The sequence below is a fragment of the Gorilla gorilla genome, chromosome 1 (assembly GCF_029281585.2).
Source record: "Gorilla gorilla gorilla isolate KB3781 chromosome 1, NHGRI_mGorGor1-v2.1_pri, whole genome shotgun sequence".
Taxonomy (NCBI): Eukaryota; Metazoa; Chordata; class Mammalia; order Primates; family Hominidae; genus Gorilla; species Gorilla gorilla.
The window spans coordinates 116,869,397-116,895,808 of NC_073224.2; the positions used below are offsets into that span (position 1 = coordinate 116,869,397).

At 45.3% G+C, this 26,412-nt stretch overlaps 1 protein-coding gene across 50 annotated transcripts in view; it reads right to left on the reverse strand.

Moving 5' to 3' along the window:
* Positions 1 to 342: 342 nt before the first annotated feature.
* The window catches only part of LOC101130554 (myomegalin), a 225,188-nt gene continuing 199,118 nt past the window's right edge, over positions 343 to 26,412 (reverse strand). For 10 of the 50 annotated variants that reach the window (XM_063695516.1, XM_063695461.1, XM_063695463.1 and 7 more), the window contains 16 exons: positions 25,702 to 25,937; positions 24,643 to 24,694; positions 23,347 to 23,570; positions 22,546 to 22,698; positions 20,365 to 20,550; positions 16,600 to 16,851; positions 15,286 to 15,417; positions 14,504 to 14,623; positions 12,824 to 13,013; positions 11,996 to 12,120; positions 8,667 to 8,906; positions 6,524 to 6,640; positions 5,729 to 5,955; positions 4,653 to 4,796; positions 3,431 to 3,569; positions 343 to 3,124 (listed from right to left, as the gene is read on the reverse strand). In XM_063695516.1, coding sequence (XP_063551586.1) covers positions 2,811 to 3,124; positions 3,431 to 3,569; positions 4,653 to 4,796; positions 5,729 to 5,955; positions 6,524 to 6,640; positions 8,667 to 8,906; positions 11,996 to 12,120; positions 12,824 to 13,013; positions 14,504 to 14,623; positions 15,286 to 15,417; positions 16,600 to 16,851; positions 20,365 to 20,550; positions 22,546 to 22,698; positions 23,347 to 23,570; positions 24,643 to 24,694; positions 25,702 to 25,937 — 2,851 coding nt within the window. In that variant the 3' untranslated portion in view covers positions 343 to 2,810. The remainder of the gene's footprint in view (positions 3,125 to 3,430; positions 3,570 to 4,652; positions 4,797 to 5,728; positions 5,956 to 6,523; positions 6,641 to 8,666; positions 8,907 to 11,995; positions 12,121 to 12,823; positions 13,014 to 14,503; positions 14,624 to 15,285; positions 15,418 to 16,599; positions 16,852 to 20,364; positions 20,551 to 22,545; positions 22,699 to 23,346; positions 23,571 to 24,642; positions 24,695 to 25,701; positions 25,938 to 26,412) is intronic. The other 40 variants (XM_063695908.1, XM_063696230.1, XM_055356574.2 and 37 more) reach the window with 15 other exon arrangements.

Genomic DNA, 26,412 nt, shown 5'->3' on the forward strand with positions numbered 1-26,412 from the left:
TGATCTGAAACCCACATGTAATGGAATCACCTGGGGTGCTTATATTTAAAAAATGCAGATTCTAGGGCTCACACCAACTAAATCTCTTGGGATTGGAGACCAGGAGGTAGCTCCTAAAATCTCCACAGCTGCTTCTCAGGCACACCAAGTTTAAGAACCATTCTTTCATATTTTCAGACTGGGGATTCTTACAAAATGACAAAGAAGGAAAACCTTAATCTTTTAAAGTTAGAGTTCAAGCATTAGACTATATGCTTCTTAAACACAGTTTGTCTTTCTCATTTTCTCTTTCCAGTTCTTTATACTGTCAAGGGATTGGTGCAGAAATGGGAAACAAAGCAGTGAAAGAAAAACTATTTATTTCTTTATACACATCTTGCTTTAACAATCACCAAAAAGACTTTCATTTTCTGTCACCCACCATGTCCACCAGTTATGTTGGCCTTCAATATATGGCGATAGCAACATATATAAATCTATATCATATATTTATACACACAAACACATTCTATCAGCACTGTGAAGACACAGACTAGGCTTTACTAGGCTGGGGGCCTCTCCCATGCCACTTAAAAATGAGCACAGGTTTGCTCTATGCAAGAATTTCAACAGAGTTGGTCTGGCCATCAGTCCACAATTTCCCCGAGGTAAGATAGGATGACAAAATGGGACAGCATCTTTGAAGTGAGGTCAGTCCAATTTGGATATCATAGAAGAAAAGAAATAGGATGTGCTAGGTTAAGCCTGAGATGGTATCTGGGAAGTCACCACATTCATGATGTGAACTCAAAGAACACAGGTGCTACAGTGCAGACCAAAGCCCAGCCTGACTCGACCCAACAGGGTCAGGTGTGGATCTGTGAGTAGTGCTCACTGAGCCCCCACCAGCAGTGTCCGGCAGGGCACCGCTGCTCAGTAGTGTGCTTTTAGAACCTGCCAGAGGAGCTCCAGCATTGGGACCATGTGCCCCTTTCATCGGAATCAGGGTCCTATATCCACTGAGTTTTCCATCTCAGGACAGCTGATGAGGCAAGAAATGTGCTCTTGCTAGTTCCCAAGCTGCTGGGGCTGTTGGGAAGCAGTATCACAAAACCTTCTATGCAAACTACGCATCTTTTGCTTAGTGCTGGGCCAAGTGGACCTTGGCTAATGGTATTCCATAGCTGTCAGAAAGGCTTTCTGCCTTTCTCCCAGCTCCACCAGGATACATCTCTGACTCCCTCTTCTGGACCCTCCAGTGGACTTGGAGGAATGAGGTCCAGATGCTCCTCAGCAGATAGGTAGCTGCACAGAAGGGGGACAGGCCCACCTTTCCTGCTGTTTTAAGGACTTCTGGTGGCTGCGCTTCTTGCATGGCTCCTGGAAGGCAAGGGTCACAAGGCTGGAGTACACGGCAGAGCCCTTAGGGATTTCACCTGCAGACAAACATAAAACAAACCAAATCAGTGTATATTGCCAGGTCCTACTGATGGCTACTTGAAGCTGGAGTGAGAGCTACATGGTGACCAAAGCCAGGAGCACGGTGAGAGCCAGTTAAGAGGATGAGCTAAGAGCATGCGCTGCAGTCTGGAGGAGCAACAGGTGCCCGAGGTTAGGGGGAGCCTCCCCGCCTCCCTGTGTGCTGAGATCCCTGCTCCAATTCACTGCACAGTGGGTGGCTGGATCCTACCACTCCCTCTTCAGGGGCCAGGTGACTCTCCAAATCACTTTGTCTCAGCAGAAAGAGGCCTTTGCCATCTCCACCCAAGAAAGAAGTGCTTAGCATGAAACATGCACATATAGAAACAGCCTGTTTGTAGGAAGAAGAGGACATTTTGCTGGGAAGTCCTCTGTTAAGTTTATGTCCAGTTGCCATAATAAGGGTGTGAAGGGGCCAAGTCCACAGGGACCTCGGAGCTCAACTAAGTCCAGTTCCATCTTTGACAGGTGAGGGTGCAGCAGTCTGACAGAGATGAAGGGACAAGCCAAAGCCACACAGCAGTTAGTGATAAGCCTGGGATTAGAACCAAGGCCTCGGGTCCTTCCCAGTGATCTACGGGAGGTGGAGGGGAAAGCTTCCACACTGGAGAAAGCCAGTGGATACTAGAGATTTTTGGGTTACCTTTTAGTGGATACTAGAGAATTTTTGGGTTACCTTTTCTGGGACAGGAATAAGGCTTTACAGAGGCAATCCTGTAAGTGCTGCTCTAAAGAGGCTCAGGAAAGAGAAGAATTATCAGAGAAAAACAAAAGGGAATTAGTGAAAAAATAAAAAAAAGAGCAAGTTAAACTGGCCCAAGTCATTTTCACACTATGGAGATCAACATTCTCTCAGGTTATGGATTAGAAACATTTCTAGGAATATGCTCAATTGCTTATGGCAAAGCTTTGAAGTTCACGTTAAAAGGTTTAGTTTCTGATTTTTAACCATTTCATATACCTCAAGTTTTTCTTCAAAGCACTTCCTAGGGAATGATTAACACTTAGTGTTTTAAGTAAATGTAGATAATGTCTGGTACATATGTAATATTTTTCCCGTGAAGGTTCAGTTGTTATTTAACAAATTCGCTTTTAGACCAATGAGACCCAACAGATCTCTTTTGTCATGTTACTTAAAGATACAGCAAAATCAAATTGCTGTTCTTAACCCAGGAGTGTGCAGTGAAATCGGTTTATTAGGTTGCAAATTGCTTTTACTTTTTCATGAAGAGAAGAACACATAACTGGCCTCAAGATCCCTCTACTAGAAGCTCATTCAGAGGCAGACTCCCGAATGTCTAATGACTTCCAGAGTGAGCTGAACTGCATTTCTCCAGTCTCCGAACTTGGCATCAAAGAAGAAAAATTGGAGTAAAAAGGAGAGATGAGGACAATGTGAGAGTGAACCAAGATACAGGGGCAGGAGCTGACTGGGTGGGAGGGTGATGGGAACAGAAACTATCAGGAAGCTCACTGAGGACCTGTGATCTTGCAAGCGGACTGGAAATCTTCTCCTGGGAGGCCAAAGCAGGCCAAGGGTCACCTACAAGATCTGCTAACGGATGGTGATGGGTGGGGGACAGGCTTGGTGCCTCTGACTGGTGCAGTAGTTTCCTTACCTCTAAGTTAGTCCTTGCCTTCTTTAAAACATCATGTGTTCTGGTTACTGAAACAACAAAAGAGCACCACAGAGTAGAAATCACCAGCAGATATTAACCCTACTTGCTTAGCATGAGAATTCTAAAGCATTTATTTCTTTCTGGCTATTCAGCTTGGAGTCTCCTTCTATCCATCCCCTGTCCTCCCCTCCCTCTGCATCCACAATTGCTCCTGGCACAGGAGGTTTGGGGACATCAAATCAGTCTCCACTCCCAACATCTCCAAGCCCACCTGGTCACTGCTCATCAGCAGCACAAGTGCGGCATCGGGAAGACTGCCTGTTTCTTCCCCCATTCCCTCTCAGGGAACCTACGCTGGCTGACGATGAACTGTTCCATGCTCTCCTTCTGTTGGTTGGCGGTCTTCAGATGCTCAGTTGTGCTCTGAAGGAGCCGCTCCTGTTTGGATACTTTGGTTCTCAGTTCCAGAAGTTCCCTTTCTGTTGATTCTCCCTGGATAAGAGGAACAGACTCTTACTGACCAGGCAGAAGGCCTAAAGCACCCTGTGCTTTGTGGCTCTTTCCAGTTCAAAGAAGGATTCTACAATCTTCTCAACCCTCCTGAACTGGATTTCCTCCTTCACAGCCTCGAATACCTCCAGCTGAGGACAGTTTAGGATGAGGCCATTAGGCAGGAATAATGAGACTCTGGAATTCCCCATGCAGACTAGCACAGGCCTACACACCTGTAGCTTAAGAGAACCTCGCTTCAGGCTGGTATAAAACTCCCAGCTCTGAAGAGGACCTTGCTTTAGTCCTGATATCAGTTCTGTCACTCTCCCTTCACAGGTAAGATTGAGAGTTCAGAAGTGTTATGCTGGGGAGAGAGATCTGGACTCAGGAAAGTTTGCAAGTTTGTAAATATTTGTGCCAACATGAAGATGGCAAAACACCTTCTCCCTGGAATTAGCATAGTTGGATCCAAAAGGTATTGGTGCCATTGATCTGAAGCCAGAATCCCTGGGGAGGGGATCCTGAAACCTGCCTACACAAGGGTCTGCCAATCAGAGTTAGCCTGAGCTCTGAGCAGATCCTGAGGGGTGGCTGACTTCCCCAGGCCTGGTCCAGAGATGCCAGCTTAAGTGATATGCTGGGATTCCAGGCAGTCGCTAAAAAGGCTCAGTCTCATGGGGGCATTCTGTGATCATTTAACCATGGGACCTCAGGGGTAGGAGATGGGTGCTGAAGCTATAACTGAATTTCAGCTCAGTCAAACTTCAGAGAGGTAAATAAACTGAACATTTATGGATGGCCAGGGTTATGATGTCTCCACCTTCTTCACACCCCTTCATCTTCTTTGATTTCTTAACCAGGGGACAGGGGGCTGGCAGGGAATGGGATATATTCAGAGCTGCAATGAAAGCAGCCACCATGGGTCAGAGATGTCCCTCCAGGGACACTACTCTAAGTTCCTGTCTATCCCAACTCACTATGTGGCTCCTGATTTTCTGGAAAAGCTGTGACATTGAGGAGGCAGAACAGTATTGGAGGGCAGGAGAACTGGGTTTGAACCAAGAAAGGACACTGGCATCTTACCACTTTGCCAGGCAGCACAGGGATGTGGGTGCTTGGCAGGGCCGCTCTCCAGAACATGGTGAGGAGGGAAGCCGACTCCTCTAGGGCATGGTGCAGGGCACTGGTGCTGCTCCGAAGCTCATGAATGCCTTTGCTGCCTAGCACCTGGAGAAAGGTAACACCACAGGAGCGGAGAGATTACTTTCTTCCCCCTGCATGGGCTCAAGCTTCCTTTGTGAGTGAGGCACAGAACATGGGCCTACTTGAACCTGTGAAGCCCTCGCACAACCATTTGCAGCTCTCAGAACTAAGGTGCTGCTCCCTTTACCAGGAATGCCTTCCTCCACCTGCAGAACCCACAAGGCTTTCAAAACTCACCCCCCGTGCTATGTCCTCTATGAGCCTGTTACCTTCCTTGCCTGAGATAAATGACCACATTTGCATTGGCACTCTCACAGCACAGAGGATGACTTCTCATACTGTGCCTGTAGCCCCTTACTGTGCTTATCTACTTGGGTGTGTGTCTTGCCCTCTAGTGTGGGGGCTTCGTGGAGGCAGGGCTGTCCCTATGCATCCATGGGTCTCCAGCAGCTCAGACAGCACAGCAACAGGTTCCTGGTCTCTCTCACTGGCAAGGTGCTCTGAGAAGCTTTGCTGACTGCCTTCCCTCCCTCTATGCAGTCTGCACAAGGAAATGACATGGCTGCCAGGCTTCTCGCCCCTTCCACATGTGGGGGCCATACACCTGCAAATCCTTCCGTTTCTATCCATCCCATCGAGTTGACTCTGCCCACAGATGGTCATGTGCCTGCATGACTATGGTAGATAATAAGCTACCAAAGGCTGCTAGGCAATGCCACATGTTTCTGTGGGGCTGAGGGGAAATATCCAGTCAGCTACATCTGGAACAGAGCAGAACTCACAGTGAAAATAGGAGATAGAGAAGAAAGGGCCTGGCTGCTATACATGGAAGAGGAAGCCTCAGCTGTTGAGAGATGCAAAGCATGAAAAAAACAAAAATGGTGGGAGAAGGAGTTAACATCAAAGGAAGAAAGGGCACAAGGAAAGAGTGCACCTAAAGCTTCAGGTGTGATTACCTCTGTGCCTTGGGCTTCAAGGCCAGGGAAGCTGCACGCTGATCTCACAAGAGACACTATCTTTTTGACCAGCAGCTTGCCCTCCGCAATCTGCTGTCTTAGGGCACTGTAGTCATCAATGTGGCCAATGACATGGCGGCCATGCTTATTGGCAAAGGAGCCATCAGTAGCATCACCCTCTAGCTTGGGAGGGGTCTTCATTACTGGAGAAGTATCCAAACCCAAGCCTGAAAAAGAAAATGACAACACAACAGAATCTTCTGTTATTCATAATGATATCCTCAGTTTACTCCAACGCAAAAGAGGTAGGGAACAAGAAAAGGACGAGGCTGGGAACAAGAAAGGAAGCCTTGGAATTTACAAGAGTGGGGCAAAGTCCATAGAGATCTTCTGGCTTCTATATTTTTATAATCTTTCTTACATTATCTCTTAATGATAAATTTGCCAGGAGACAATTTTTTCCTTATTGGCAAATGAAATAGGATGAATCATAATCAATAATAAGTTTCTGGGTAGAGAAGACACAGACAAGGAAATCAAGCTGGATACAGAGAACATTTTCAAGAATAGAGAGATTATGGTGCAATGAAGCAAGAACAGCAGTAGGAAAACTACAGGAGGATGAACAATGGCAAGAAAGGCAGCCACAGAAGGTGCAGGGAGTAGGGCTAAAGGCCTTGGGGCATGCAGAGAAAACTCTCCAAATACAGATAATATGTTTAGAGACAACAAAAGGTTGTTTGCATTAATCACTTTCCATCATCAGTCCCTGGGCCCTTTAGTTGCCATATTTACCATTTGCTCTGTTGATTATGGGCGTTTCTGAGCCAGAAGTAGAGGAAGCAGAGCTGGGGAGGACCAGAGCTGGGGAATTCATACCAACATCCCGGACTGGAGGGGACACAGCTGAATCTAGGGGGTAAAGGCAACCACAGTTTTCAGGAGCCCTGGAACACACTGCACATGAAGCACATGCACACCTAGCCGTCCCCACTGAGACCTAAGGTGGCAGGACTCTCCTCTTACAGAATTATCCATATCCCACAAGCAAAAGCAAAAGCCTATGAGTCACTGAGTTCAGAATGTTTCCATTCTTCAGAACAAAAAGATATTCCTGTAATTGAGGGGTGTTCCATGAGAGCGTAACTTCTAGTTTGAAAAATTATTAGGTGTATTTTTATAAACCGAGTCTTAAGTATAATTTGTGTGTGGTATCTAATATGATGCCCTGTAACTAAATGTAATATGTATAAATATACATAGTACATATTAAAATCTAGAATCAAAGAATCAAGGAATGAATGGATTCATGGGGGACTCAACATTCTAGTCATCATTCTGATGAGGTAATACTGAAAAAAATTGACTTGTATGAGAAGAACGGAGACAGAAGGCTTGGTGGGTTAACATTGTCTTGCTGGAGACTAAAAAGCAACCCTATGGTGGAGGAATTGGAAAATATCACAAAGAAGGTAGAAAAGGTCCTGCTCAGGCAAGTGTGGCCCAGTGCCTGCTTTCCAGCTCAGGCCTCGGGGGTGCTAGAGAAAGACAGGCAGGGACTGCATCAGTGGGGCTGAGTCTTGGCTGCTGTATGGGAAGCCAGTGAGAGAAGAAGGCCTGGTTAGAAGGAAGAGTTGGAGACATAACTGAACACCACAACCATCAGGGCAGCCCAGAGGAGAGCAAGGCGTCCACCTAATGTAAGCTGAGAAGTTCCTGGTGGCCAGGCGGTTTGCTTGGTGGATCACGTGTGGTTTTTTACTGAATTGCCAAAACAGCATAATCATGTTATTGTCACCTTCATTTGACAAATAAGGTTACTGTCAGATAAATGAGAATCTACAAGAACCACAGAAAAACAAAGATTAACATGACCCAGAAATAGCTGGCAGGAGAGTTTGAAAGCTCAGCTTTAGAGAAACTGAACAGAAGTGGTTCCTGATTTGAATAAAATTGAAGGTATGGCCATGGAGGTGAGTGGAGATGGTGTACTAAATGGTGTATCAAAAGGAGAAAAGGACAGAGGAAGTAGAAATTGAATGATTTAAGAGACTAGGGGGACACCATTGACATTTCAATGAAAACTGGAAGAAGTGAGATTGATGGAGGAAACTGAGAAGAGAAGGGGGACCTGGTCAAATACGCCTATCTGAAAAGGCAGGCAAGGGGTGGGGTAGAGAAAGCGAATGATGACCGCCCGAAATAAGTCACCCACCATCCAGGACTTCCCCAGAGCCCTGTTTCCTTAGGGGCAGGAACATTTTGCCACACAGTTGAGTTCCCCACCTGTGAGGGAAAGGGGGACTAGAGAATCTGGGAAGGTCGGCAATACTGAGACAGGGCACAGTGAGCTGGAAGGAACACAGACTGAAAATCACAACATCTGGTTCTGATTCTGGCTTTGTCTATAACTTCTCTAAACCCCCGCTTGTCTGTTAATATCTCAGGACCTAAGTTTTCTTATGTGAAATACAGAGATAGCAAAACCTGCTTTATTTCAGATGAAATTATATATGTGAAAACACTTGGCTAAAACTAAAGCACCAAGCAAATCCAAGAAAAAGATATGAACATATACAGCTGCTAATTATTGAGCAATTCTTAGTGTGCCAAGCACTTGTAAATGATTTCATTTAATGCTCAAAATCATATAAGGTACATATGATCATTATCCTCATCTTAAATATAAGGAAACTAAGGCTTAAACCTCTGAAACTTTAAACACCTTGCCCAAATCAAACGACCTATAAGTGGTAAACTCAGAATCTGGAGCCCGGTCTGACCTAAATCCCATGCTTTCACTCAGGCTGCTAGACTAGGGCATCTCTGATTTCAACCTGACCCTAAGGAGCACGGACCAGGCAGATTACACCTTCTGCTGCAGAACTTCCTGGTGGTCTCCCCACTGGCCAAGGGCTAAGTCCCTTTTCCTTCCTACCTTGGAGGAGCAGCTGCTTGTTTCCATGGTCAGCGCTGGCTGGGAAGTTCTGGTTAATGGAGGAGGGGCTGAGGCTGGCTTTGCCAGCACCGCTATCCAGCTGCTGTTGCAGCTGCAGTCGCAGACAATTGTTCCCCTGAATGCTTTGCTCCAGCTGCCCTCTCAGAGCTCGTACCTCTGCCACCAGGTGGCTCAGGTCACTGCTCAAAGGGATTTGGTGACAGGCATCCAGGCTGTAAGCTGAGAGAGAAGGAGTCTGGTAACATTGACCCAAGTATTTCCAAGCACTTGTCAGAACCCTCCTCTGTGACATTCTTTTCTGCCATGGACCCCACTATCATCTGAGTCTCATGCAACCCATCTATGATGGAGATGTCACCATTTCTGTGTGTGGCCTGGGGATGGCACTGAGCTGGCACACATCCAGTCTGAAACTTCCCTGCGGCTTAAGTTACACACATGCACCTATAGAGCATTTGATTGGCAGATGAGGATAAGTCCATATTTCATCTCCATAGTAACCTTAGTCCTGTAAGCTAAAGTATAGGATCCTCCAGGGTAGAAGGTCAGCACTGAGCTAGAGAAGGGTAGGGAATGAGGGAGAAAGAGATTTCATAGTCCTCACTCTCAAAAATGAAAGAGAAGGAGGATGTCTTTTGGTAGCATGTGAGAATGTGAGTTGGGCACCTTAGACGAGGGATTATAACTAACTGAGTTTTTCAATTTCTCTCTCTCTCTTTCTCTCTCTCTCTCTATATGTATGTGTGTGTGTGTACATATATATACACCTACATATAGTGTGTTTATATATGTTGTGTGTGTATATACATACTATATATAGGTGTATATATGTACACATATACATGTACACATATACATGTACATATATATGAGATGTACACACATATATATACATACATATATATATAAATATATATATGTATATATATTTACCTCCATTCACCACATGTCTATTTCATTGTACTGGGGATGAAGAGATCTAAGAAATATTCTACGAGGCCACAATCCCTTATCTGAAAACCTTAAGGCCAAATGTATTTCAAAAGGTAAAATTTGTTTTAGTTTTTAGCAAGGCAACAGGGTGCATATATCATATATAACATGTACCCAGTTGCAGGTGAACCACAATCCTTTATCAAACATGTAACTATTTCCACAATGAGCTATGTGAATATTCTAAATAGATAAATAAAGACTTATGAATATCCTCTTGTCAGTTCATCTAAATTTTGTCACTAAATGAGTATTTGAAAATTTTAATTTGGAAATCTTACTGGATTTCAAAATTACAGATAAGAGATTATGGAGCTTTAGTGGTTGTAGCTTTGAAATGAGTCCTAAAAGGCAGGGAGAAAAGCATGAAAGGAAAGGGAGCTCAGGATGAACCAATTTTAGGGACTTTGGTAAATAATCTACTCTTGAATTTTGCCCAAAGTTTTATGATGTTCCTCTCTCTCTTTCTCAACCCAACTTCTCACTAAATTTTGCTTATTTTTCAAGAGACATTTTAAAATCTATCTATACCCTTTCATCTTCCCAATAGCACCTTATATTAGACTGTCATCTCTTAATGTGCCAGAATATCACTAGACCCCTCCAATAGGTTTCCCAGATTCTAATGTCTCCCAATTCCAGGACATCCCCTGAGACTTAGCATCCTAAAGTTCTCTTTTCATCATATGCTTATCTTCTTTGAAAAAGAACAGACTTAGTTTCATTATCTACTATACAGAATGTCAACTTTTACCCTGACCTGTGAGCTTTCAAGATTTGGTGACTCTGCTCCACCATCCTGACTTCTCACTCCCCCAACCCCAAGCTTCTCCCGTGGTCAGGCTTGTCCCACTGACCCAACACTCACCATGACTGTGTACTTAAGCTATTCTCCCAGCCTGGTGAGCCCCCTCTATTTCTTCAAGTTCCAGTTCACCTTCTCTTTAGAAAATCAGGAAACTGAATCAGGATTTATGATAATTTGAATCTAACTTCCACTGCCCTTCACTCTCTGTTTAGCCTTCTGGAGGGACATAAAATACATGAGTTCTTTTTCACCTGACACTTCTTCAAATATCTGAAGCCAGTTCTCATGTCCTCAAGATCTTTTGAAAGCCTACATTTCTTTAGTTTCTTTGACCAGTTGGAGATTTCTGGTCCACACCATTGTGCGCCCTGTCTTCATTATGTTCCCTAGTGTGTCAACGCCCTTTTCAAAGATAGTGCCCCTTAATCTAACAATATTTTAGACATGGTCTCCACAGGCGAACATCACACTTACACTACTGTAGTTCCAGTTTGAGCTGGCATTTCTAGCAACCTTTGTCCTACACCTTCCTTGTGTGAACATGTTTCTACCAAACCCCAAACCCTCAAGTCCATGAATGGCTGCCTGTCCTATATTTCTACCCTCATCCTATATTTCTACCACTGGTATTTTTAATTGAGCTCAGGATTTTGCTTTTTATCTTTGCTAAATTTCATGACATTGATGTCAGTCCTCTGTCCCAGCCTGCTGTGACTTATTCACATTATGTTTTGAATACCCTTCTCCATTTAAAGAATGAAGAAATATATCAAAATTCTCAAATATTAGATTATTATTTCAGCAGGCAGCAAAGTCTTCAATAAATGTCCTTAATATTTAAATACAGGATTGAAATTTAGGTCCTATTAGTGGTATTTTTATAAGGTTTTTTTGTTTTTGTTTTTGTGTCTTTTAATTTTCTCCTGTGGGCAGGCTGGTCCCCACTGACTCAACACTCACCATGACTTTGTACTTAAGTTATTCGCCCAGCCTGTTAAGCCACTGTATTTCTTCAAATTCCAGTTCACCTTCTCTTTAGAAAATCAGGAAACTAAATCAGGATTTATGAAAATTACATGAAAGGGCAATAAGCTGAGAGCCAGATGTCACTAGGGAAAGGGTCAGGGTGGGAGCAGACTGCCTGCTGCATTGGGCTGAATGGGTTGTCAGTATGTATTACCAACAATATTAAAGGCCTTTTCAAATGATGATATCATTAGGACAGTTCTTTTGCTTTCAAAAATGTTACAATCTAGACATTGATAGGAATGTCTAGATTTTCTTAAAGTAACTAGGAATGATCAGGCCGGATCTTGCTCGTGCTACCAACCTGTCCCGTAGGGCTTTGTGTTTGAGAGCTCCTACTGGGAGCCCCAGACTCGGGTGGGGGTTTCTGAGACAGAACTCTGTAGCTTCCCATGATCTCCACAACTCCCAAAGGAATGACCTCACTAGCATCCTATGCAAGGGCAAAAAGCTCATGGGGTGAGGGGAGAAGAACACATACCTTTCAGCCCCTTCTTGGAATTGCCATAAAGTGCCTCGTAGATTTGTAGCTCTGACTGGAGGGACTCAAAGAGCTGCTGTTTCTCTTCACACTGTTGCTGCAGGAGAACCAGCTTGTGCTGCAGTCTGACCAGGGAGAGGCAAGGCCCACTGAGATGGCAGAGCCACTCAGCCACACCAGAGCAACAAGCTGAGAGCCAGATGTCAACTCAGAGGGTCATAAAGGGTTACAGTTAGGGTTACATCTGAGCCCCAGATGTCAACTCAGGGGGTCATGAAGACTAGCACTTTTATTTCGCAGATATGGAAATGGAGGCTGAGGGAGGTCAAGTAACTTTGCTTGAAAACACACCATTACCTACATTAGTTCAGAGCAGAACAGACACACCAGCACAGTCTCCTTCCTGTTCCTACAGTGCTCTTTGCATTCTGACAAGCAGTTACAGGGCTTATGCTGGGACCAAGTATCACAGCCGTATAGAAGCCTCCTAGGTGATGGTGAGACTAATGTCCTATATCTAATTGGAAGCATGGGAACCCTTCTTTTTCATGTCTCTGATATACTGAAGACTTCTATAACAGAGTTTTACTCTCTCAACTTGGGAGTGACAAGGCATTCCCAGAGAAGTCCTTTCTTCTGCTCAAAGCACCCCTCCCCCCACCCCACTGACACACAAAAATCAGGAATAGCAGAGGGAACATTTAGGTTTCCAAAAGAGGACATCAATTGTCTTGCCAATATCCCTTCCTCTTGTAATGTAAGAATGAATGTAAGAATGAATGTAAGAATGAAGAATGCTGCCTTCTCTGTCAATGGGTCCCCTCTTACCTGGAGTCGTTTTCCTGGAGGGAAAGACGTTCCTCCCTGAAATGCAAGACCTCTTGCTGCTTCTCCCTCAAGTCTTCCAAAAGCTGCTGCCTTTCCACCTTCTGGTGCTCCAGCTCCTTTTCCAGCTCTTGAAGGTGGGATCGAGAGGACAGCAGAGCCTCCTTCAGGCTTTCCATTTCCTGGGAGTGCTCTGGTGAGAGGAACACAGGATTGATTTATTATCATGTGGCCAGAGCTCAGCTGGAAGATGACCCCAAGCACATCCACCCTGACAGACAGAGCTAAGGAGCAGGGAAGGAAGGCCCTATGTTGGTGGGAAGAGCATGCTGGCTCAACATCCCCCGCAGTCTGGAGAATGGTGCCTCTCTCTCTTTGCAAAACCCTTCATTCCACTTATTTAATCTGTCCTACCTTGCTCTTAGAGAAATTCTGCTTTCTAATGCTCACCACTTTCCAAGTGCTCACATACCATCTGTTCAATAATCCATTCTTGAATTTTGACAAAGATCAACATCAAGATCTCTTTTTGGATCTCATTTTCATTATTTTGAAAACTGGGATTTTTTTTTTTTTTGAACTTGCAGCACTTCTCTGATCTTCACAAGTTGTCAAAGATTATTGAAGGGACTCTAAAAATACAGCTGTAGGCTCAGTAAGTCCTCTGGGGAAAGAGTCACCTGAGCCTGGCAAATTGTACTCGTTTAAATCTCTTACTGTCTTCTCACCTGTGAGGTCTGTTCTATTCTCTCCTAGCATGCAACAGTAGCTCAGTAGTTCTGCCCTCTTTCTTATCTGTTAACTTTTGTTATCGTCCCCCAGCAGTGACCTTTCCTCTCAAATCTTCTTGCTAATACAGAAATCAATTAATTAAATTAATTAATTAATTTGGGTGGCTAATTTAGAAATATCTCTTGGTGGCTTTTTCCTTTTCCACAAGCATTCCTTCATTCTGGGCTTAATCCTTTTGGATACTACCCTCAGTCTTTTCATGGCTGTTCATAAATATTTGTGAATAAAAATACTTTGTTATCGATAATACATTGATCTGATCAAGTAGACTAACACCAAGGTCAGCTGCCTCCCAGCCACACGAGAAATGATGCCCACCTGTGAGCGCCCCCAGGCTAGGGCTGGGAAAGTGCTGGGGGGCATTTGCTAGTGCCACTCGGCATGGAGTCATGGGAGTACTGACCAGAGGGAAGCCCTGAGTCTATGAGTGAGGGATGTGGTGAGGAGGCAGAGGGATGGCACAGCAGGGCCAGGAGTGACACATGCTGCTGCAGTAAAGTCTGGAGAAACTTGAGAGGGAAGATAGGCATTTGCACTCCCTCCTTTATTGGTTCCAAGTCAGTTGTGAGTGAAGGGAGGTAGAACAGATACCAGACTGGTATCCAAATTGATAGCTCGTGACTCTGGATATATGCAGGTGGGCTTGTACAGAAATGATGGATTTCCTAGAGCTCTTCGCTTCTGGGGATGAGGAGTCTGAGTGGCCCATAGTTGGAACAACTTAGAAAGCAGCCTTCTCTAGACTGAGAATAGCTGTAAGTTTGGGTTGGTGGATCTGAGTAGCTCTGTTCCCTCTACCTTCTTCTGTTTGCTTCTCCAGTTGGTGATTAGTGTGGCCAGGGAAGAAAGAAACTTAAGAGTGACCACAGTTTGTGGGTTTTGACCACGTACCTCTGGAAACATGACTCAGTTGAGCCTGAAGTCTTCGATTTTCTTCCCTGAGGACTCTGTTCTCATTGCAGAGCTGAGGTATGGACTCCAGACCCTGACTGTAGAAGTTAGAAGTGGGTCCTGTCCCAGAAAGTAGACATTTGGGTAACAGAAACTTTCCAAAGTTTCCCATTCCTTATCTCTCAAAGATACTGCCCCAACCCAGCAGAAAACCCCAAGGACTGAAGGCCTGGCCCTGAATGAAGCATGGGGGGCTGGGTACATGTTTTCTGTGTGCCTCTTCTCAGTGGATTCTTTGGGTGCATCATCACATGCTGTAACTGCAGTGGTGCAGGAGGCTCGATCTCCCTAAACAGCTGCTGCTGTGGTATAGGCAGGACAACAACATATGGAAAGACTGGCCTCCATGTGACAGCAGCTTGGAAGGAGAGTGTAAGGAGAAAGGCCACCTTAGTAAAGAGGCGAGGGTAGAGGTGGGAGGACGCTTACACACCTGGCTCCGCCACTTATCAATCACACAACAAAGGCACAGACATCAGCAGTATATAAGCAGATTAAGTATGGGGTGAGAAGTCAGGTGACTCTGGGCACCAGACGTAGTTCTGCCTTAAAGAGAGTTACTCTCTAAACTCAGATATATTCAGAAAGTAGGGATGACAGTACTTGCCCACCTCCCTTGCTGGACTGTTCATAACGAGCAAGTGAAGTAAAGAATATCTGTGAAGCTCTGCCTAAAGGTACCTAAACAGAGCCAGAAACAGGAAGGTCTGGGCCTCTCCTACCCCTTCCATGAGCAGTAGAGCTCAGCCGGTGTTCCAGTTGCTCCCGCAGGCGGTCATTGATGCAGATGGACTCCTCCAGGCGCTGGCGCAGGTTCCGGATTTCACCAAGATGCTCTTCCAGCAGGTCAGCCCCTGCGGCCAAACCACCAGGACATGAAGAGAGGTGGGAGATGGAGAATCCTGGTTACTGATGGGGGTGGGGCTCGGCCAGGGGCCCTGCGGCAAGACCTGTAAATATCACTAGCCTTCTGCCAACTGTGTCCTCTCACATGAACACCCAAAAGAATGGTAGTTTTGTTTAAACAGTAAATGTGCTTTCAAACACATAATAGTCACTTGCTAAAAAATCTCCACAGGCGTCCTCCCACACAGGGGTCTTGTGAGAGTTCCACGTTTTAGAAAAATAACTGAGGGCTCTGGACAAGGCCTGCCTAGCATCTGGAAAGGTATGGCCACCTCCTGGGTGTGATTATGAGGATGATAGGTGAGACCTCACTGTACCTTTCTTCTTACTGACACATGGGCGACAAAGCCCTTCCTCCCACCCTTAGAAAGAAGGCCTAAAGTAAAAGTATGTGATCTTACACTCACCCTATGCGGTTAATGACTGACACTGAATGCTTCCCTGAAATCACTTTCAATATGGAAGATGAAAGAATAGCCTGGAAGGATCTAGAGATCTGAAGGCAAATTAGAGAGAGGATGACACCCCCCTTCCCCCTGCCAAACAAAGCAAATATATCCAGAAAAGTCAGACAGATGCTTACACCAGACATTAACTGCACCATTTTGCTTTGGGCTCAGTCTTTTCCTGAAAATTACGATTGTCTTACTGTTGGAACTGCGCGGCATCTCAGCATTTATGAGCTTAGCTATACCTCTCCACTTGCTGTGACTGAATTTTGTGCACAGGATATATGTGCAGGGTCAGGGAGCTGCACCCTTACACCCTTTCCTGTGACAAGTCCTGACTGATGGAAGAAAGTCCCGTCTATGCCTGGCATTCTGGAAGGGTCTAAGAGAGTGGGCTGCGAAGAGGCCAGGCTGCAGAGGGATGGAAGGACATGAGTGTGACAGCACAAGAGGTGGGTCCCTGACTTTCCCATATCCCTACAGAGCACTGAGGCCCTGGGCAGGAGAATGAAGAAATGAACTTGGAAAGGACTGAGCCCTGATACAGCTCTTCCATTTTCTACCCCTCACTCTGTGAGCCAGGGATGGAGGAGGAATGAAATAGTCCTGCCTGGGTAGGAAAAGAGTAAACTCTGAATGAGACTTCTTTTCAAAGGCTGCCATCTCTGCTTTGTGCTTTACCTGTGGGTTTGGAGTTAAGCTGGTACACAGAGGAGCCTGAGGATAGGTCCCCAGATACACTCCCTTTCTGAGGCCTCATCACATCCCACTTGCCACTGCTGCCCAGGTACCCAGGCTCTAGGATTCTTCCCAGTTCTATGGTGCCCCTTGGAGGAGAGTAAGGCTGGGCAGAGTTGAGGTAGTGGGAAGAGTCGGCTTCCAAGTCGTTGCTCAGCAATGTAGCTGTGGAAGCAGGAGGAACAGCGCTGGCACCTGGGCAGAAAGAAACATGAGTAAGAAGAAAATGGGGTGTCAGAAGGGAAGAATTTGCAAGGAAGTGTGTGATTGCTAAGAATAGAGACTAAAAGGAGACATGTGGAATGTCAGAGATCCCAGTTCACTTTGGTATACTAATTAGACTAAGGCTTGTAACCTAGAGGTTGTAACTCTCACCCTTTGTATTTCCTAGCAGGAGACACAAGAGGTAGAGAATAAAGTATCTTAAAGTCATCAGTATATAAAATGGAAAAGTCCAGTGGCCCCACTCCTGGATCCTACTATAATCCTTCATGACAGACTCCAAGGAAAGTTCTAAAAGTAGGATTCACTCCCACAGTTAGAAGTTGTGAGTGCAATGGAATACAGGATTGAGCTTACCTGTGAACACGAACATCTGTTTGTCTACATGTACTTGCCTTCCCCTGAAACTAACTAGTCAATATGTCTGTTCCACGTTGGAGTTTTTCAGAAGAGAAAGGGGACATGAAATCAAGCTCGATATGGTGGCCCTAGTTCCTCCAGACTGAAGAACTCTTTGCTGAGGCTGGGGAAGGGTCTATGTAAGGCAAGTATTTATTTGGATCCCATCCAACATGACTCAAGGAGCTGCAAAATGTCATTACTCCTGTCTAAAGAATCATTGAATACTATTCCACAGAGGCAGGTAGGACCTTTCATTTAATAGGCTGATACTTTCATAGATCCTTTGAAATCACAGGCCTTTCCCTTGAGCCCCGTCATCTTCACTTCTCTGTAAAAAGAAGCCCAGCATGGGGGAGATGAGGAAAGAGGTGGGCAGAGACACAGTTTAGGAGAAAATTCAGAAGCCTGCTTTCTTTCAGGGATTATGAACATGGGCAGCAGAATAGACACATAGCTCCTCCTAAGCAACAGGAGTGAGGTCGTTGTTTCTTCCATCCAAGCCAAACTCCTTGGAGGGGTTAGTGTAATTGCCACTTGCCAGTTTTTAGCCCTACTTGTAGCTGGTTCTCAAATGTGGGTACATATTGGAATCACCTGAGAAAGTATGGAAACATACTGATTCCTGGATTCCAGAGATTTTGCCTTAGTCTACATGGGACACATCTTGAACAATGGATGTTTTAAATTCATTTTAGATAATTCTAATAGGCAGAAGTTTGGGAAGTCTTGTCATGAGTCTCTCTTCCAATTTGCAAAATACTAGATGTTCATTAGGATCACTTAGTTAAGGAAGAAGGTTAAAAATTTAAGCACCTACATTTTAAAAGGGATGCAACAAATACATGATTTCCTACCTCTTTCAAACTGCCTTCAACCCCATCTGAACACAAGGCAAAGGGGGAAATCAGTGGTTGCAGATAGTCAGCTTACTTTTTAATCAATGCCATGTGAGGTTTTAAGTCTATCAGTAACAATGATCAGTATTCTCATGTTCCAGTCCCTTGGCCACACAATACACAGTACATGCTCTAAACCATGCAAAGATACCATACAGACTCTTGCACAAGATTTTAAGCCAGGGACCTGAGAGGCCACCATGCACCACTGTCCACATGGAAACTTGGCTCAAAGCAAACAATGAGCATGTATAAGCAATGGTCCCTTGGAGAGGACCTTGACTTCAGGTGGAGAAAGAAAGGGCTACAATCTTCCTCATCTAGGCTGGGACCATTTGAACTCCGGTCAATGGCCTCAGACTTGATGTAATTCCAATTTAACCCAAAACAACAGACCCTTTTTCATGGACAGTGCTCTCCTTCCATTCTTCCGTTTGGGCAAAGACAAATGGACAAATGTGGAAAGATAAAGGAAAAGGAGGCAAGATAAAGAAATGGAAGCTAGAAAATACTCTTGCCATTTGTCATGGGACACATTTGTTGCCCATTCATTGTTAGTGCCAGAACTGCTATAATAACAAGTTTTAGGTCAGAAACAGCAGCACTTCCTACTGGTCTCTAAAGAGAGGGAAAAAATTGTTGCAACGAGTCCCCAGAGTTTGATCAGCTGAGCTCAGCTCCATACTCTAAGCAGGATGGTGACAAAGCCATCCTAAGTAGAAAAGATATAACAGAAACATAAAACCTGGAGCAGAAGACCAGATTCAACCCCATCTCTCCCACTTACCAGTGACCTTGAACAAGTAACTTCACTTCCCTGAGCTTTAGAGTTCCCTGCATTAGACAGAGTACCCATTTCCTGGGTTGACAAAATAAATAGGCTAAGCTGGGTGCATTGGCTCATGCCTGTAATCCCTGCACTTTCAGAAACCAAGGTGGGCTGATCACTTGAGCTCAGGAGCTCTAGACCAGTCTTGGCAACATGGCGAAACCCTGTCTCTACAAAAAATACAAAAATTAGCCAGGTGTGGTGACACACACCTGTAATCCCAGCTACTTGGGGGGCTGAGGTGGGAGAGTCGCTTGAGCCCAGGAGGTAGAGGCTGCAGTGAGCCGAGATCGTGCCACTGCACTTCAGTCTGTGTGACAAAGTAAGACCCTGTCTCAAAAAAAAAAAAAAAAGAGGAAGAAGGAAAGAAATATGCTGGTCCGCATGACATTTGGGTCTATAGGGAGGGGGATGCAAATTCTTGGCTGTTGTCTTGCATCACTAGAAACTTCTGGCATGGTGACCCTATCAGTCTCTGGCTCACCTAAGCTTATTTACAGGCACAGAAAGTGCCTGACAAATGAGTTTAAGTTCATTCAAACTGCTTTTTAACTGTTGTGCCTAAGGTGCTATGAGAGAGCAAATTCATGTGAAGGTTTGTCATTTTTTTCTAAGCTATCAGTGACCACCAGCACACTAAATTTATGATGAGCATCCAGCCTACAAATACATCAAAGCACTTTCTAAAAGGTGACTGTCCACAGTCTACATAACTACATGAGATCAATTATCTTTGGGAGTCAGAGGATGGGATTCACAGTCAGATGCCATAGCTGGTGCTGTGGTTCTAAGCTGCCTACATGTCACCTGTCCCAGGGCAGGGACCAACCCTGTGCAGTAGGAAAAGGGGCTCATCATTTCCTCTTCTGAATCCCTCTATCATTACCCTTTTTGCTCCAACCTAATGATGTCAGGAACTGAACTTGATTAACAGCATTTCACAGCAGAAATATATAATAGCCACACAAAGGAGCCCACTGAATATGACCATCTTTTTCTTGGCCACTTCATCCTGCATAGGCAAAGCATAACATCTCTCTCCCACCCCCTACCAATGAGCAGTCCACCAGTCTGTCAGGGATTCAGCATACTTGGTGGTATCCAACACTGTCTACAGTGTGAGAGCACCAGGTCTAGAGCCTTGTGAACATATCTACCTGTTAACTGATGAGACATACACACCACAGAAATAACAGTAAATACATTTCCAAAAAATAAGCAAACAGAGCTTTCCCTCCCTCTTACATTTGTAACGTGTACCCGTGTTGTTTTTTTAAACTCTGCCATCCAGCCCGAGCCATGCAGAGCAACACAGTGTGGGGCTGCCAATCGCAAGCACACAAATGCAGAAGTGCTCACTTTCTCCCAACTGCTTCTGCAGCATCTGTAGCTCCTGCTGAGCCTCAGCCAAGGAGACCACCGGTGTCTCACAGCAGCCAAGGAGGGGAGGGCCAGTGGGGCTGAAAGGCAGGAAGCTGGATGGAGCTGAGGGCAATGGTGCCTGAGGAAGGCTAGCCAGCTTGGGTATGGAGTGAAAATGAAAGCCTAGGAACAGAAAGTTAAGGAGAAAAGAGACACATCATCAAGAGAAAATGAGAGAAAAGAATGGGTAAAAGATTGAGAAGGTAAAAGCATTCCCTGACCAGACATCACCCTGCAGAGTGGCTATTACCTAGTGTGGTACAGGATAAGACAGCCAAGGGTGATCATTGCTACCAGAGGCTGGCCTGGCTGACCTTCCCTCTTCTCCCCTGCCAGGGCTATCCTGCATATATCCTCTTTGTTCATCTTGAAAGCAATTGGCTAAAGAAGGTAAGGTGGCATTATTGAGCCCCACCCCAGCAATCCTGGACATGCACAAGTCAGAGAGCCTGAATGCTCTCAAGGGCCCCTGGGGCTCTGCTCCCAGCATGTATCAGTCCTTGGCCCTGGGACAAGACTCTTTCTCTACCTAGAACTCCTCTTTGACAGCATCAGGTCCCATCCTGAGTAGGAGAGATGTGAACAAAGGATGTGGGGAAATTTTCATTACTAGTGCATGCAGTTCAGGACTCTGATGGAAACAAACTTCAGAATACCAAATCAACGTGTTCATTGACCAAATTAAAAATAGATGCCTTGGTAGAGTGGCTTAGACAAAATGGCTTGCAAATCCTTCTGGGCATTTAAATCACATAGCAAAAACTTCTAATATATGTAGATTCTTTAGGCCTTCTTGATTCTGTCTAGGCCTTAATGTAGACTTACAGAATTATAAATTCTTGGAACAGGAAATTTACATTTAAAAAAAGTCTTCCCTGGTGATCTTTAGGCAGCCCATCTACAGACAGGTTTTTAGAAACCCTGGCAAGGTTCAATGTTTAAAATTGTTTCCTCTTCCCTAAAAGAATTTAAAGGGCAGGTAGCCAATGGAGAGGGAGCAGAAACCAAGGCTGACCCATAGAGAATGTCTAATGTAGAAGACAATGATTACATCCTAAAACACATCCCAATGGTGCTGGCACCATTTCAGATCAATACTGCAAATATACTCAAATTGCCAGGAAACACAGCCCAGGCATTCTTTGAGGAGGCATTCTGATTTTAAAATCCTCTGTTCTTTACCTACTGCTCTGTTTGAACCCACAACATTTAAGCAGATGTCTACAAGTCTGGAAGCACAGCTTTTCCTCATGATTCTGGTCCAGCTGCTGCCTACTCTGGCCTAGAAACTTTGAAACCAGGCTCAGGAAGCATTGGAACACTTCCTCTTCCTTAAGATTTTAGTTGAATTGCTTTCAGGGAAATGAGGGCAGCAGAAGAAAGCACTGTGCTTTCTGGGAGCACCTCTACTCAAGTCAAACCTCACAACAAACCACACTGAAGGCAGCCAGCCAGCTATGGTGGGAGGTAGGAGGCGAAGACAAGGTTTGCCTTTTCTTGCCATCCCTGGTACAGGGCTGTGAATGGGCAGTGTACCCTCCGGCAACTAAGCTGGACTTGTAAATGAAATGCACCCCTTTAACTGCCCCCAAGATATGCACTATGTACATATCGAGGACTGCCAATCCATTCATACATCCATTAATGGTAACGTACTATGAACAGAACCTTGTCTGAGGCTGTTCTCACCATCCTTGGCTACAAGTAGCACTACCTCTTGCAGAGGATCTCCATGCAGATTTAATGGGTAACACATACAGTGGATCAATAGATGTGAGTTTCTTTTCATCCTATGGCTGTTGTAATCCTGGGAGAAACATTTTGCCTCTTTGCTCCCAGGATAAAATGAGAGAAAAACAATAAAAATGTTTCTTTTTAAATGATTAGCCAACTACTGGTCAGAACTGGTATGCAGATCAAAACCTGATGTGGATTACTTATTTTCTAAAATATCTTCTTAAATCAGACACAACTGGAAAATGAGGATGGTTTCTCGATTCTGTCTAGGTTTTGATGCATTTAGGCCCCTAACAGTTCAAACCTCTGTCGTTGAAGAAAAGTCAAACAGGCAGCAGAGAAAGAGGAGATGAAGCTTCTGCTCCATTGGCTGTTGCATACCTGAATGGGCCTGGTTGGCCTCCTTGGGGGTATTCTGGGGAGTTGGCAAGCTGATGGGGTTGCTGTTAGATTCGGCCTTAGCCCCCTGAGATGCACTGGTTGATGATGGTTTAGAAGACAACACAGCAGAATGACTCAAATGATGGATGGAATCTATAAAACCCATGAATGAAAGAAAACATATGATGTTCTATAGAGAACTGGAATCCTGACCTTATGTTTACCCAGGGGTGCCAGGGCTAGAGTCTTGCTTTCAGGGAAAGAACCAAGCACAAGCACTGTTAGCAGTGTTCATTTTCTTGCTTGCAGACAGCTCCTATAGTGAGGCAAACCACCTTAGGGATGACAGCGGTGCTCTGAGCTCTGAAACATGAAAATGGCAACTCCAAAAATATCAGGCAAGACTAGCAGCATCTGTGGACACCCACATATACTTAGGGAACACTGCTCAGGAATAAGTAGCAAGATCATTGTAGGAGAGATGAAGGAGGTTTTCCATCTTAAAGATCTATCTGACAGAGTCACCAAGGAAGAAGAGTCTGCCATGATCTTCTCATTCTCCCCACAGTGGCTCACTTTGTGCCCAACAGCATGTACGTGCCCATGGAGGCCAGGGTGACAGAGGTAACTTGTAGAGTCAGGAGCAGAGCAAAGATCCTGATCCACTGGTGCCTGTGCATGGCACTTGGCCCCACAGCCATGTTCAGCCTGATACACACCATGGTGGAGCTATAAGCCCTGTTTCCTGAGTTCTCCACTCAGCCTAGACAAAGATGGTACCACCCAGAAAGTAGAGGCTACCTGAGTGACTGGGAGAAGCTTTCTTCTCTTCATAGAGTGTGTACTCGCTGACTATGTCCATGTCAGAGCAGGCTTCCAGCTCATCAGACAGGAAAGAGGTGCTGCTGGTAGAGCGGTGGGAGTCAGACAAGGCATGGCTGCTGGAGGGTGTGAGGGACCGAGCATCCAGCTTGGCCTGCAGGACTTCAATCACTTTCTCCTTCTCCTGCAGCTCCCTGCTGAGCCTGGTGGGGAGAAGGGGGACAACGGGTAAAACCAAGGTCACCCAAACCAACCTGTCCTGACTATGGCTCATAGGAAAAGCCAAGTAAGCCAAGGGACCATGCCTGCAGATAATTATGGAAATAACCCACCTCTGCTTAGGGATGGAGCGTAGGTGGGGTGTAGATGGAGAGAGAATAGCTACCTAGTGCTCTGGCCACATAATATGCTGAGGACAAGCAAAGACATAGCTAGCCCTCCTTTTAAGGCACTGCTGCTTAATGTATGATCCCTGGAACAGTTGCAGCCTGCGAACTGTTTGTTACCATCTCCAACAAGACAAGTATAAAAATTGAAAGCAAGCATTGAGAAACACAGAGCAAACCACTGTCCCAACATCCAAGAGCATGATAAGTGGAATCATGTAATTAACTGAATTCAGACCATATATGTTTCTATGATAGATTAGAAATAAAAACAAAACAAAACAAAGAAAAACCGCTGTGTCCTTCACTACAGATACTTTCAGAAGCATTTATGTAGTCTGAGACACAAGCATGACACAAAGAACCCCAACTAGTGGCTACAACGGACTCTGAGCCCGTATTTCATTGATCATTATATGAAGCAACTCACTGAGAACTGGGTCCTGAGGCACTGCAGCCTCCTGGTGATCTACACCTTCTAGGCCTCTTTCACCAGGTCCTGTTATATGATTCCTTTTTTCCCCCAGGGCAATTGAGTGACTATTAAATTAGCTGTCAACCCAATTTTGGAAAAAGCTCATCCTGCTTATTAAACACACAGCAGGAAAGCAGGACCCTTAGTGGGGCAGAAGACTCTTGAAACCTAGTTAGTTCACTTTTAGCTCAGACTGTTTCTAGGTTACTAAGCCTGGAGAATTAATGTGCCAATATAATTCAACCAAAAGGGAAGAAAGAATTTAGTTAAAAACAACAGTGAGGTGTCCAATGAATGCCTGAATTCAATACATTCAGCACTTTGCTTTATTCCCCTTGATTTGTGGAGCTGCCGCCACCCTTGACCCTTTGGGCCTCGGTCCCAATCTCTTTCCCAGATTCTCCTCTGAATTACCTGAGGGCCAGTGGCTCAAGTCCAGCTTGATCTTTCTCACCTTTATGATCCTCTGCAAACCAAATTTAGAAAGAGACGATAAGAAATTAGGCTGGTCCCACTTCCTGCATTACAAATGCAGGAGCCTATCTGGAGACAGAGTAGTGAGCATTTCATGTGTGCATCCAGAGCAGTTATTCTGGGAGACCTCAGCTTGTGTCTCTAGAGAAGTGACCCCACTGTTCCTGACCTGCCAGTCACCATGATGACTTCCTCTGCCCTAAATCAGGGTAAAACATTTATAATGTCTTTTGTTTCATTAATCATGAGGCCCTTGCCCAGCTGCCCTGCGGGACACTCCAGCCTCCATGTCCTGCTGCAGACTAGCTCCCCAATGCATATGCCCCACCACAGCTTTCATGCAGAACCTGCACTGGTCTCTGAGGAGATGACAAGATGCCCTGCCCCACATCTGCATCTGCCACCAGGTGGTGGGCTGGGTGGCTCCCAAGTCTGATCCTACTTTACTCCCTTGGATAGTCGCTGGAAATTCTGAGTAGAGGACTCCAATAATAACCAATGTAGCCCTTGAACTACTGCAGCCAGTGCCTAAACCATGTATAAAAGAGCATGGTGCTTTATCCATATGTGGAGTACCTGCATGCACATTACCATGCCATAAATGGAGACACCACAAGGATAAGGCATTTAGCGAGTTGGTGGCAGCATCCAGGCCAGAGCTTGAGTCTTGTAGTTCTTGGTTCAGGGCTCTTCCTCCTATAACAAAGCCCTTCCATCTCATGTCCCCTACTCCCTCTTAGCATCAGAGAGATGCTGCCCCTGCCCCACAGGTCACATTCCATCAGTGGTGAAGTTTCTATAGTTGTAACCATGGCATCTCCAGCCCTGTGTCTTCCTCTCCATGCTCCCCACTGAGCAGTCTTGATCCTGTATTAGCCCCAGGAAATGAAATAGAAACAGGACCTTAGGATAAAAAGTTGCAGTGGAGATGTGGTGGCCACCAGGGGCTGGAACTGTGGGGGTGACTGAGAGTATTCCAAAGCCCTGTGGCCAACTTACTGGTGCTGAGTTTGCTGGTGAGCCTCTCTGTCAGCTGGCTTCCCTGGGCGAGTTGCTCCCGGAAGCTCTGTCCCAGGTAGTAGTCAATGTCATTGCTCCTTAGGAGATCCTCAAAAGATTTTACTGTATCTTTTGCATGCTGGGTGATAAGATAACAAATACCTCTCCCTTCTCGTATTTTTTGCCGTAGGTAAGACAGTTCCCGGGCCTGATCCTGAATCAGGGAATCATATTTCCTAATGCAGGACAGAAGAGGAAAGAGTAAGTATGGAAAGAGTGGAAGCTAAGTTATGGAGTTATGGGGGCTTCTGTAGAGATTTCTATGAGAACATCTCTAAGGAACTCCCCCAAGCTGAATTCTGGCACACAAGCCATAGGAGGTATTTAAGAGTAAATTCTACCCTGATAAAGTATTGCATTAAAAAACTTAGTACGGGCCGGGCGTGGTAGCTCACGCCTGTAATCCCAGCACTTTGGGAGGCCAAGGCAGGCAGATCACAAGGTCAGGAGTTTGAGACCAGCCTGGCCAATATGGTGAAACCCCGCCTCTACTAAAAATACAAAAAAAATTAGCTGAGCATAGTGGCACATGCCTGTAATCCCAGCTACTCGGGAGGCTGAGGCAGGAGAATTGCTTGAACCTAGGAGGTGGAGGTTGTAGTTAGCCAAGACGGCACCACTGCACTCCAGCCTGGATGACAGAGTGACTCC